This window comes from Chinchilla lanigera, unplaced genomic scaffold, assembly GCF_000276665.1.
Source record: "Chinchilla lanigera isolate Chin_1 unplaced genomic scaffold, ChiLan1.0 scaffold00044, whole genome shotgun sequence".
Classification (NCBI taxonomy): Eukaryota; Metazoa; Chordata; class Mammalia; order Rodentia; family Chinchillidae; genus Chinchilla; species Chinchilla lanigera.
Genome location: NW_004955445.1, coordinates 15,416,278 through 15,430,310, shown reverse-complemented (window position 1 = coordinate 15,430,310; position 14,033 = coordinate 15,416,278). Strand labels below are relative to the sequence as shown.

Below are 14,033 nucleotides of genomic sequence, written 5' to 3'. Positions count from 1 at the left end.
AGGCTGGCCTTCAGCTTACTTTGTGGCCAAGGCTGGTCTCAAACTCACAACGATCCTCCTGCCTCAGCCTCCCGAGCGCTGGGATTGTAGGCATGCGCCACCATGCCCAGCTTCCATTAGTTTTTAGAACCTCATTTTTTTGCCCCTATGTTTTCATAAGGAAAAGCATGTTTTACTTCCAAAGAAGGACCAATATTATAAACACATTTTCTTCTCTATTCAAATCATTTCTCTTCTTTAATTGAGGACACAGTCAACTGTAAACCTAGGAAAAGGAACAGCATATGCCTTGCTCAGCATCCCCACTGCCTATAGTTCTGGTGGATAAGCTCAACTGAGGGAGTAACAAGAAGCCTAGATTGAGCACAAGACAATGTAAAGTCTTCAATCTAGCTTATCAATAATTAACCTAATAACTGGTCTCCTTCCTTGTTAGCTATTCTCAAATGATTCAGAATCAAACAGAGGGGGGGAAAAAGGATCTGATTTATGACTACCCCTACCAGCTGTCATAAGTAACAACACCATTTCAGAAACACTGGCTAGGTGGCAGCTGGCACGCTGGACTGAAGGAGGGAAAAGGCTGAAAGGCTGTACATCAGAGGTGCAGCTTCTACAGTAATTCAAGCATTTGATGAACCACTTACCACCATCAAGTATTACCCAGAGTCTAAATCAGTAACTGCCCAAATCAAAACACGTACATGAGCCAATCATCAGGCGTGACGGCACATGCCTGTAATCCCAGTACTCAGGAGGCTGAAGCAGGAGGACTGCTGCACATTCGAAGCCAGCCTATACCAGACAGTGAGTTCAAGGCCAGCCTACATGGTGAGATGCGGTCTCACCTCACCCTCAAGAAAAGAACAAATCAAAGGGTACAAAAAGTTGAGGTTTAATAACTAGCAGATTAGCCAGGCGTGGTGGCACACACCTATAATCCCAGCACTCGGGAGGCTGAGGCAGGAGGATCATTCATTGTGAGTTCAAGGCCAGCCTGGGCCACAGGGTGAGTTCAAAAAGACAAAAAAAAAAAAAAAAAAAGCCTGCAATAGCTAGCAGATTTTTAAAAATCATTAACAACTTTTCATAAGTAAAGCAGGTTCTTCTGACCAGTGGAATAATTAAAGGAACTGAAATAATTTTCTAAAGACACGAAGAAGGAAAAGAAATCAAAGCCTAGCCATTCTAGAACCCTATCTGGGCTACACACAAGAATTATGTTAGGTCAATTCTACTATATTAGGTCAACTTATCATACAGCCCCACAATAAAGAGAGAGAAAAGCTTGTGTAACTTCTCCACATTTCTAAAGAGATGGCTTCCCTGTCTATATGTCAGCCTCCTCTCAAAGGAGGTTTCTGAGTTTTAAAACTCAAAATCTCCTGGTGTCCTCTAACAGTCCTCAAAAACACTACAAGCATTTCTCCAATTCATTTGCTTTATTCAGCCTAATTAGAACAAAATCAGGGTCCTCTAATTACTATGTATATATAACAAAGCCTGTAAGTTTTCATTTTCAGAATCCCAATTCCACCTATACACAGACACCCAATCTTGTTTTGTGAAACAGTTCCTCATTCCCCCAAACTGGAACTTGTAACAAAGTCTGCATATTATCACTGTGTGTTATATCTCATATAAGGTAGTAGATTTTTTTGTTTGTTTTTTTGTTTTCCGGTACCAGGAATCGAACTCACAACCTTGCTCTTGTCAGGCAGGTGCTGTGCCGCTGAGCTAAATCCCCAGCCCCTATCTCATATAATGTAAATGTGAATTCCTTTAAGAAGAGTTCAAGTTCAATAAAACTGTAAGCATCAGAGATCAATGGCTAAGTGAGCTCAGATACCTACGGGTGTCTGCCTTTCATACCAAGCCAGACACTTACTAAGTCTGTAAAACATCCTCTGATTATCCTAGTTCTCAAATACTATCCTGATTCCTTTCTGTTCTTCATAAAACTAAAACAACAACTCCACTAGCTAAGATCTGATTCTCCTTCTTCAAATATGCTACTACCCTAAAGAAACTTCAGCTCTTCCAAAGTAATATGGAGGTGAAAGTTATTGGCTGAAGTCCAAAAGTCACTCTGTCACCTTTTTCACATACTGAGAATGGATGTTCTTATGTTAACTGAGAAACAATGTCCGTAAGATTTTCATAAGTTAGAACCCTAATTCTGCCTACCTCTCAGCCTTCTGCATTATATGGCATTTTATGGTCACACTCTGAAAACCACGCCCCACCTCTACCCTCAAATCTCTTTGTCAAAAGATGAAATACCCTGCCAGGCAGAATATAGTGAATATTAAGGGGCAAAAACAGCTTGGATTAGGAAATTATCCATCTGGTCCTAACAAACTGTCCTAAAGAAGAAATGAACTACATAGCAGATGCCAAGTTGCCACACACAGCACTAAAAATGCTTTCTCTTTAAAACTTACCTCCTTTGTGCCCGCCCCAACATAGGAGTGAAGGTCTCATTTTATTATTTCTCCTAGCATTCACAACTGCTGAGATTTTAAGTGCTCTTGTTCTGACACAATAGATGAGACAGACACAGATAGAGGTATCCTGCCTTTGCACTTAGATTTCAGAAATTTTCACTCCTTGAGATATATGTGTGATACATTGTTTGTTTTATATTTCCTCAAAAGCTTAAATATAATGTCTTGTTCAAAAAATTTAGAAGGAGAAATTAGACTGGTATATAGACAGATAACAAATTTCCTATTTAAGAAATGCACTGCTATCCAGATAAGGTCTTTTACACCACCCACTCTGCAGTCAATGTGTACCCAGGCCTCTGACCTCTGCAAGTCACTACGGTATCCTCAGGCCTCATTTACTCAGTATTTCCTGAGCAGCTATAAAAAGGCAAGGCACTGTGCCAAACACTGAACTTATGGTCGTGTTCTCCAAGCTTAGAGCCTTGGGAGTCACTGCTCTCAGATATGGAACTCTGCACACATCCATGGCTCCGCCAGGCCACTGCACCACTGATTCCCACCCACAACTTTACGTTCTACCTCAGCACTGCTTAGATCTAAAAATCTCTGGCCTCCCTCTATCAGGCCTGAGATGACCCCTTACACTCTGTGTATACCAACATTTTAATTCTCTTTAGTCCAAAAGGTATAGCAAGACATTGCATGGCCAACAAATAGTAAGGTCATTTTTCTCACTAGGATGTAAGAAAAGAAGTTCTTTTTTTGGCTGAAGGTTAACATGGACACAGAGAGCACATCAAATGGCATGCAGGGGCACAAGGCAGGATACCAACAACCAAACAAAAATGCTAAATACTAAGAACACAAACCAAACTGGACAGCTGGGGTCTGAAGAAGGTGGGGAATTCTTGGAGTACCCTAAAACCACAAATGTTTTTGAAGCACTGTAACTCCAGGAATGCAATTAGAAAATAGTAACTTCTGGGGTTTGCCCCTTGCATTGGTGCCTGTGGTTACCCCCAACCCTCACTTTATACAAGTGAGGTACGAAGCTTAGCCAACAGGAGTAGAGGAAAGTTATGCCCAGGAACTCAGGCTAATGCCAAAAGCAAACCACTCCATGGAGGTAAAAGCAAGGGCTCGGGGGAGGGAAGAAGATATACACCTGGCCTTCTTGGACTTTGTCCTGGCTGCAGAGTCAGCACTGCTCCTCTTCTCTTTGGCCTCCTTGGTGCCAGAGGCCTCTCGGGGCTTGCGCGCCTTCTTTGCTCCATCTTTCTGCTTGGGCTCCTTGGGCTCCCTGGCCTTCTTCGGCTCCTTGGTCTTCCTGGGTTCCTTTGGCTCTTTAGGTTCTCGCTTCCTCTTTGGCTTGGGCTCCCTGTCCTTGTTTCCCTTTGCTGTACCACCTTGCTCTCCTGGGTCCTTTTTCTTCCGTTTCTTCTTCACTCCAGTACCTCCGCCTCCACTATCCTCTGTCCCATTGCAGGATGTCACTTTCCTAGGGAAAAGGGTGTCAGCTTCTTCTTCAGTAGTGTATATGTCCTGCTGGGGCAGACAGTGCCTGGCAACATCTTCAATTTTCTCTTCCTGATCAGTGCTGCAGTCAAACGGGGATGGGGATTTGTAGTCAAAATTGACAGAGGCATCAGACATTGGGGAGTGATTCAAAACTTTTAAATTTGACAACTGTAAAAGACAGAAAAATAAACACATTACCCTTCCATTCCAAGCTTCATACAGAGTGCTACTAAGTATAAATGCATAGATTTATTCTACAAATATTTGCTGAGTTCTTATTATGTGTTAGCTCCTATTTTGCGAGGCCTTGGGATATAGTGGGAAAACAGGACACACATGACCTTTGCTCTTGTGATGCTGTACCAAGATACTAACAAGAAGGCATGTTATTTAAAATAATAATAATAATTAACATATAAAAATTGGGAAGATTTCTACATTATATGAAGAAATCTGAAATTCTACAATAAGCAACTATACAGTACAGTATTTTCCTACTAAATACTTTTATGATGCCACTATCAGTCTTTGGCATTGTTCTGACCCAGAAGGGCATTTATTACTCTAATGCACAAAAGCTACTCTCCAAATGCATTCTGAGACCTTGGTGCCAAATTAAGGTGCTATCACCGTGATAAGGATGCAGTGGTAAATTCCCGCGCAGCTTTATTTCCCCAAATTTTGTTCTCACCTATCATCAAGCAGCGCTGACATTCAGCTGGGCTGACTTTGAAAAGAAAACTGGTTCATTCAAAGTTCTGCCTGTGACTAAAAATGGTGCTGTGCTATATGATCCTCTAACTTAGCCATCATATTCGACCCAGATAACTTTAGGCCATTTGCAAGAACTAAGCTGTCCATCCAGGGGAAACTTTACTGTGACAGATATCATTAGAAAGCATGTCACCGGTGGTGAAGGCAGCTTTAGAAAGGCAATTTCAAAGCTGTTTTTGAGCACGATTTAAATAAAAGTGCAGCCTCTCAAAGAGACTACTTTTAAGGAAACATCCCTTTGGAAGTAGAAGTTTCACCTCATACTTTCAGTTCTGGCATCCCCAAAAATAAGTGGCACTTTATAACCAAGCTAAGACTGGCAATAATCAGATAGTGTAGGTGCTACTTCCAGGGAATGGCACATTCTCCTCCATCTAGAACAAAGAAACTATATGAAGGTCAGAAAGGACCGGCAGGCTTCCCCTTGATTCCAAAGGTCTCTGGATGACTTGAGAAACAGCAGCTCTAGAAACAGCAGCATTTGTGAGTAGCCTACACTCATAACAAGAGGCCTGGCATATGATAAATACACAGACACTCGCCCGGGTGGTGTGGTTTCCCTCCACTGTGCCACTGCCCAGTCTGTGCTCACAGCTCCTAGCCTACCCTGGGAGCAATGGAAACTGCAAATTCATCTGCCTATTTCCCCTCTGTCCTTGCCCCCACCCACCCTTCTGCAGTTGGATACTTCCAAACATAAAACTGAGAATACCAGGAAAAAAAGAATAAAGAAAAGAAAGATTGTTTTGTTATTGTTGTTCTTTATCATAAATTAAGCCCAATCTCGTAAGTCTAAATCCAGAGGGAACTAACTGTTTTGACAGGTCTTGCTACTTTGGAGTGGGGGTTGGGGGATATACAGTTACTATCTCATTACAGATTTTTTTGTGTGTGTGCCGGGAATTGAACTCAGGACCTTGCGCTTGCCAGGCAGGTGCTTATGCCTCTGAACTATATCTCCGGCCCTTCTCATTACTGATTTAATACTTAAATTTGATCAGAAAAAGGAGCTAAATAGACATAAAAGGAACTTAAAATCAAATACAAGAAAATTATAAGGATGGTGTCTTTTATACCACTATTTTTTTACTACAAGTAAAAAGTTTTTAAATAATGAAATACAATGAAGAAACACAACTAGGGGTAACAGGTATTTAGTGAAAGCTTGGCTATGCATGGCCATCCTGGGACTATTACGCGACCATCTCTTTGCCAGAGAGATCTGGAACTCAAGTTTCCTTAGCATCCAAGAGTGGACAGACTAAAATAGCAAGGAGATACAGGTTTGCTCATTAAAGAAGCTTTCAAAGATATCCTATAACAGACCTAATTCCATCAAGGCAGCTTGCTGAAAGCAAGACCCTCTCTTCCATTCACACCTCATGTCAAGATCTCTTTTCTGAAGGACAAAACTCACCATAGAAACTGGAAGCAGGTGGTAGGTAGCAGGGTGATTCAATGAAGAGGTAATAATAATAGTAGCTAACATTTACTGCACACATTTAATATGGATATAGTAAGATTATGTGAAGCACAATGCATGATCTCTAATATGCAACAATCCTACAAAGTCAATGTAAAGATACCCATTCTGCATAGAGAGAAATGGAAGATTAGTAATGTTAAGGTAGTAGGTGCCCAGGGCCACACAGCTAATGACCAGAGGAGCCTGGATTTGAACACTCTGGCAAAAATTAACGCTCATTTCACAGAGCACTTTATGACCTCCCCATGAATCCTAACAGATTGGACAGAATGTGATGGAATATTCTGTACTTTGGGAAATGGTCAGCTATTTCATTTACAAAACTAAACATGTGCCTACTTAATGTTGAAGCAATTCCATGACTCCCAGAAACTAGAGATAATTGTCTAGTCTACCCCCTCATTTTACAGATAACATACAGAGAGATGAAGCCACATGATATAATTATATTCTTAGACAGCAGCAAAGCTAGGGTATTCTAGAGGGAGAAGGGAAACCCAAGACATTCAGAACAATTAGTAAACGGTGGAAAGAGTAATGTATCCCAAAAGGCAGTTATTAGTAATAAGGAAAAATATCAAACTTCAATTTCAAAGTCAGGAATCCACCAGAAATGATTTTAGCTTTAAAGCATCTTGCTGGGAGCTTAGAAAGGATATTTGCTAAAGATTTAAAAATATAAGACCAAAAAAGGAAAAAAGAGTCTTTCATGTGTTCCAACATCACTGGAGAAATAGGCAAAGAGACTAAATAAAGCCTTTGGTTCTGATTCCACCAAATTCATCACTTTGAAAATGGCTCTAAAAGGAATAAATTAGAGATGATGGACCACAAGGTGCTAACAACATTTTGCTTTATATCAGCAAGTAAACATGGCACAATTTAGGAACAGAACACAATGATGAAATGGTCAGGGGTTGACACAACTTGACATTTGTTCCAAGTTTTTGAAAAATGAAATACAATACCCAACTATGGGTAACAGATATCTAGCGAAAGCTTGGCTATGCATGGCCATCCTAGGGCTATGACACAACCATCTCTTTGCCAGAGAGATCTGGAACTCAAGTTTTCTTAGCATCCAAGGGTGGACAGACTAAAACAGCAAACTTGGAACAATGCTAGCTTATAACTGTACAGTTAAAGTAAACCCATTTCTTTAATTTAAAATTACTAACTTACAATATTCCTGGAAAAACTCTTCAAGATTTAAATCGAGATAAAATGGATTCAGGTCAGTTGAAAAGGAAAGATTATGAAATGTAAAGATTATGGCCCAAAGCAATGGTTTCCAAAAAGGGAAACCCATTCTAGCCCTACCACAGAAAGAGATAAAAGCCCAAAAAAGACAGAGGTATCCATATTAATGCATAGGGAACGTCCTTTTCTCTGTCTCAACTACACTGAGTACCCAGAATTGTTTTGATATTTTAAAGATAAAAGAGAACTCAATAATAATGATGATAATGATTATAACAGCTAATTTTACTAAGCACTGAGCATTTAGGCAGTACACTAAACTTCTCAAATACTACCAAAACAACCTTAAAAGGAGGGATGTAATGGTTCCAATGATGACTCCATTTTACAAAGTAGAAAAAGCTCAAAGAGGAAAAGATAACTCAATGAAACTCAGAAAGATTTAATAACTCATGGCTAGTAAGTGTTAAAATCTCAGTTTTGAAAACAAGTTTGATCCCTGTTTTTGGAGCCATTGCTTTTTTTTTTTGGTTTTTTGGTTTTTCTCCGGTACCGGGAACCGAACTCACGACCTTGCACTTGCCAGGCAGGCGCTTTTGCGGCTGAGCTAAATCCCCAGCCCCTGGAGCCATTGCTTTCAATCACTTTATGATATTGCTCCATGTCCAAGACACATCAAATTTAGAAATGAAAATCAAGCAGGGCATGGTGGCACACACCTGTAATCCCAGCACTCAGGAGGCTGAGGCAGGAGGACTGTTGTGAGTTCAAGGCCAGCCTGGGCTACAGAGTGAGCTCAAGCCCAGCCTGAACTGGATAGTGAGACCCTCTCTCAAAAAGACCAAAAAAAAGAAGAAATGAGAATCAGCAATAAGTTCTAACTACCTCTTTGTTTCTATAATCTATTCTACAACATAACTATGTCTCCTCAAACTCTCTCCAGACAGCTTTTAACTCATAAACTTTTCTTCCTGTACATTTTCTCACAAATACATTCGCTCCCCAGATGAGATGAAAAATATATGAAGAATAAACAACTTAGCAGAATATATATTAAGTGATTTCTAAGACTTTTCACCTTCACCCAGAAGGCCCAAAATGAGGGTTAATGAATATCAAACATGGACTTTGCATCTACCAAAAGACTTAGGACCACCATTCATAAGAACACATTTTGTTAGCATGGGGTACTTTTATCCTCACAAAATGAGAAATTTTGATCCTTGATATTTGCTATGGTTTGCAAAGTATCCCCCAAAAACTGGTATGTTTAAATACTTGGTCACTAGCCTATGGTGCTACTGGGAGGTGGTGGAACCTTTTAAGAGGTAGGGCGTAGTAGGAGCAACTTAGGTCACTAGTATATACCCCTGAAATATTTTTGTTTTATTTACTTATTTTCTGGATACTAGGAATTAAAACTCAGGACCTTGTGTTTGCCAGGCAGGTGCTGTTGTACCCCCGAAATAGATCTACTGTCCCCAGTCTCTTCTTCTCTCGTCTTTTGCCTCCTGGTTGCCATGGGGTGAACTAGTTTTGTTTTACTGTGTGCTGTCTTGCTGCCGGCCCAAAGCTAAAGGGGCCACGGGACCATGGACTGAAACCTCTCAGATCATGAGCCGAAATAAAGCTCTTCCTCCATTTAAGTTGGTTCTCTCGGGTATTTTGTCACAGCAGGCTAATCTCCCCAGGAATTTTGTGACAGACAGCTTCCTCATGCAGTATCTAAATTTCATGGAGAGTTTCACAAAACTTGCAACATTTACTTCAAACCATACTATTAATAAAGGGATGGACCGAGGGAACAGGTGGTGAGTTACAGAGCAAGTTATAAACCCTATCAAAACTGGAAAGAAGTTCTTGTGTACTTCTGCCTTTCTCATAATACTTTTCACTTTGGGGCTTGTTTTCCCAAGAATAAACCAAAGTTAGGTGGAAGACAATTCTCCACGCCTGCATCAACACTTTTATGTGAGTTAAAAATGTCCCAGATCTAAACCTTTCATCACCATTTTGAAGCTGCTGCAAAGGCCCCCTAGATAACCGTGATCATCACGGACAGAGAGGCAGTTCTTCTCACTATTTTTCAGTCATCTTCTTCAATGTTTTCTACATTTAAATAGACTTAAAGCATCTTTATTCATAAAATTTAAAAATAAGCCACGTATTTGCACTAAAAATATTGTTTCGTATGTGTCTGCTATTTTCATCTTGTAAACACCATGAACACACTGGCGAACTCCGGGGTTCTGGCCAGGGTGAACCTTTGAGGTCATCCAGCCCAAATCCCCTCTGCACGCTCTCTAACATACAGACAGCCTTCCAGTCTCTCTTAAGGGACAGGGTGCTTACTGTTCATGGAAATATTACTATAGCTGGCGGCTCAGCTTCCCAGGATGCTCTTCTTTATGCCTCTTCTCCCGTAACTCTGTCCATGTCCCATTCTTACTCACAGGTCCAGTAACAGACACCCGTAACCTCTTTCTCAGGTGATTCTTCACTTCTCCAGGTCACAGAGTCCTAGCTCCATCCTTCATATCTCATATGAAATGTATCGCCTTTCTTTTACCATTCTTTCTTTTACCAAATCACTTTATTCTGCCATTTGAGTGCATGTTTCAGAATATAAAATTAATTGGTGAAAAAAGAATCTGTTAGGGTGTGTTAAAAGTTAGGGGAGCCAGATGTGGTGGTGCATGCCTGCAATCCCAGAATTCTGGGAGGCTGTGACCGAAGGACGGCAAATATGAGCCCATCCTGGGTAATTTAGCAACTTAGTGAGATCCAATCTCAAAATAAAAAATAAAAAGGGGAAGTAAAGGCATTGGTTCAATTTCTAGTACAGAAAAAAAAAGTAAGTAAAGCATTTAACATTAAGGTCCCTGTCCTCTCCTGTCCTCTCCTCTCCTGTCCTCTCTTGTCCTGTCCTGTCCTGTCCTCCTCCTTCTCTCTATCTTTTTTAAGGGGGGAAGAGTCAGGTAAGGTCCATTTTAGGTCCTTTTGAAACATGACTGCAGTGTGAGAATATTTTAATTTTGGTTCTACTGGAAAATTATTAACTATTCCTCTTTATATCAATGACAACCAACTGAAGGTCTAACAACTGTCAGCCCTGAAACCCACCCTCTCTAGCATAAGACTGAAAAGTCTTAGAAATGAATGGTTTACTCATCTATATTATCAACACTGCTATTCTTCCTCTTCTACTGTTCTGAATTGTGGTTCACGATTCAGTAATCCACATTGGTGGGTAAGCATCTTCCTACACATGTGAGTCCTTACCTCCCCCGGGAGAGGTCGGATGGGACCAACTGCCTGGGAAACTTGGCAGCCAGCTAGGTGACCATGCTTCTTTATTCTGGTTCATCTCTAGTCACCACCCATGCCAGGCCTTTCCCTCCTCCTCTTCTACCAAGGGCTTCTTCTTTCTGAACCTACCCATTTATTCCCTCTTCCTTCCCACCCCTTTTGTCCTGAGTCCTCTAAAGCAATGTGACTCTCCCCAGGAAGTATCACCCCTTCTAAAATACTCTCAAGAGTCTTTGGTGAAGCCAACATTTCCTATCCTCCACACTCTCCAACTCCAGAGAATTACTCCTCTACTTGCAATGGAAAAGCCTGCCTCTTCTGAGGTATATGCCAGCCCCTATACTTTCACTGCCCCTTTCTACCCAGTCTACAAATTTCTTAAACAAATTTTCTAGTTATTGCTGAGCCTAGCCTCAACTAGAACTCAAGTACTTCTTGCATGAATAAATGCTGAAAAACTCAACAAATACCTGTTCAGTAAATAAATTATGCCTATATTCACTCTGGGGAGGGAAACAAGGTCTGACAGTCAGAAGGTCTTAAGATTCCACAGCATATATGAAGAAAACTCTTCCACCTCTCTTTGTATTTCCCAGAAGACTTAAAACTGAAAGCTGTGCTTACCTGACTCTTGGTCATGGAAGCAAGGTTCTCCCATAGTTACTGAAGACTAGGTTCCCTCCTGGTTATATTCCAAGTTTTAATTCCATTCAGTACTAGTACATTCTTCTATTGTATTCATTGCTGTACATGGGGTTTATGCACCTCCTACCTTTAAGATTACAAGTGCTATTGACCATATCATAAGTTATATATCTCCTAAGTATCACAGTTTATACTTTTCTACATACTAAGCAAGAAGCAGAGATGAACCAAAATCAATATTCTTATATCACGGGTTTGTCATTGTCAATGTGAGGATATTGCTTTACAAAAAGATGTATTTTCAGTTGTAATTATATGTTAAATAGTGCCACATGGGTTTTCAATGATTAGAATTCACATTTTAGTTATTTAATTTTTTCTGCCTAATACTACATAATCATCTTAGAAATTAAAATATATACATTTCTTAGAGGCAGTTTATTTTTTAATATAGTTGATTCATTTTACGTGTCTTATTAAGTATTTTTCGTACAACACTTCCTTAGGCAATACCAGTCAGTCTCTAAACCCTTTGTTCTTTGTACTCTACTTCTGTAAGTACCTTTTTGGTTAATAAGCATAATTATTTACTGAGTTTTGATTAACTCATGAAATCTGTCATCTCAGTTTAATTTAACTTGGTAAGATTTTAAACAATGAAATGAAGAATTCTGAACATCAAAATGTATTAACATGTCATTTTTCTCCAAAGAGAAAGAAATGAATTAAGAGGAACAAAAGTTTTTAAAGAGCAGATGTTTTATTTGCTGCTACTTATAACACTATAGAATCATTGCAAGAAAAAAAAGCTTGATGGCACTTTTATTGATATACTGAAGACTTCCATTGCCACTGACTTATACTGAATGTTAAGTACCTGACAAACCACCTCATTAATTCCTTTCTACAATGCGAAGCACATATGATGCTCATGTAAGTGACAGAAAACTGAGAATGAACTTGCCCAAAGTGACGAAGTGGAGGTTTCGATCCTATTCCACGGAAACCAAAGCCCAAGTTCTCTCCAGAGTAACACCTCTTCCCTGTCTGGCACTGAACTCGGTGGCTCACGTTCAGTCCTGGAGCTCATACGCTGCTTTAGCTCTAATGTAGTTTTCTATTTTCATGCCCTGCAACTTCTTAAAGTTCAGTCACCCATATGACAACTCCTGAAAGTGGCTCTACTTATTTAACCTGCTCTTCTGCCATAGCTAATATTTACTTTTAACTAAAGGTTTTAGTCTGCTCACTAATATTACTATGGTGTCTAAAAGGAAAACCCAGCTGAGGCTGACACTAAAGGGCTTAATATTAGCCAATAAAATCACAAAAGATATGAGAATTTATTTTGCAGTAATTTCTATATAATGTTTTTATTTAAATAAAAGCTCACCTTAAGGAGCTTGTAAGAGCTTAAAAATTAAAATATGCAAACTGCTTCAGGAACTATAAACCTGCCCACACATGATGACAGTTTTGAGGTTTGGGGCCTCTTCAGTAATATATTCTTTTTAGCACTATATTAGCAGCATACTGCTCCTCTAGAGGGATGTAATATGATCTAAATAGCCCCCTTTTTGATGGATATGTAGGTTCTTTTCCATTTCTGCTACCATAACGGCAACAGTAATAGAAGCCCTTATACACATAACTTTCCCATACCTGTCTAAGTCTATCCATAGGATAAATTCCCAGCAGAGGAAACTGTGTTCTCTGTAGTGCTTATCTACCAGCTGATAACTAACTCATTAGAGTAGAGGCAGATCTCTACATCTCCCTTGCCTGAGCTACACAGATTGAAGTTTCATGGTCTCTTTCAATATAAAACCACCTGGGCTCCGGAGGGAGGGCCCCCAGCGCACGGGGAGCTACGGGCGGGAAGTGCCGGTCTTTTAACTGGCAGCTTGCTCCCTGCCTCGTAGGCCCCCGGAGGGCCTCCGCCGCACAGGGAGCCATGGATGGTGAGCGTCTGTCTTCCGGCTGGCTCACTTCCTGCCTCGTAGGCCCCTGGAGGGAGGGCCCCCGGCACACGGGGAGCCATGCAGCCGAGAGCGCTGTGGCGTGCTGGCCTTCAGGCAGGCCACCGCTGCTCAATTGAGAACTATCATGACACAGAGAAACAATGACACAATTGGCCTACCATGCACCAGATGCAGATGCCCCCTTAAGGACCTGTGTGAATCATTCAAACATGGAAAAACCCCTGGGAATACATGCTATACAACGGGCCACTCTTGCTCCTGCCATTGAGAAGCAGAAAGGTCTAGAGTCAGCAGAGGAGCAGCTGCTGAACAAGGACTCGGAGAACATGAGAATGCAGACTAAGCCCAAGGGGTCAGAGGTCCTGTGGACTGGGGTCATGAGAGCCGCTCGGAAGCTGTAAACCAGGAGGACCTTGCACAATACCTGCAGAGACTCCGTGGAAGCCATTCTTCCCCTGACAGTACAGGCTGTGGAGGAGCCCCAGAGAAGTCTGCAACAGGATTCCTGCTGCCTGTGCTGACAGTTGGGGAGAGGACACTAACTGGTTGTGGGGTCCCAATGCGATGGGAGGCTGGAGAGAAAACGCTACAAAAAATGGCTTTGGCCCTAGACGGCTCACTTGAATTTTGACAACCCTTAGGCTGTAACTACTTGTTAGATCCTTCTTG

General features: G+C 41.0%; 1 protein-coding gene across 8 annotated transcripts in view; it reads right to left on the bottom strand.

Annotated features, from left to right (window-relative positions):
* Chd6 (chromodomain helicase DNA binding protein 6) overlaps window positions 1-14,033 on the bottom strand; it is a 216,337-nt gene that overhangs the window by 146,100 nt on the left and 56,204 nt on the right. For all 8 annotated transcript variants that reach the window (XM_013518270.1, XM_013518274.1, XM_013518272.1 and 5 more), the window contains one exon: window positions 3,616-4,136. In XM_013518270.1, the coding sequence (XP_013373724.1) occupies window positions 3,616-4,136 (521 nt within the window). The remainder of the gene's footprint in view (window positions 1-3,615; window positions 4,137-14,033) is intronic.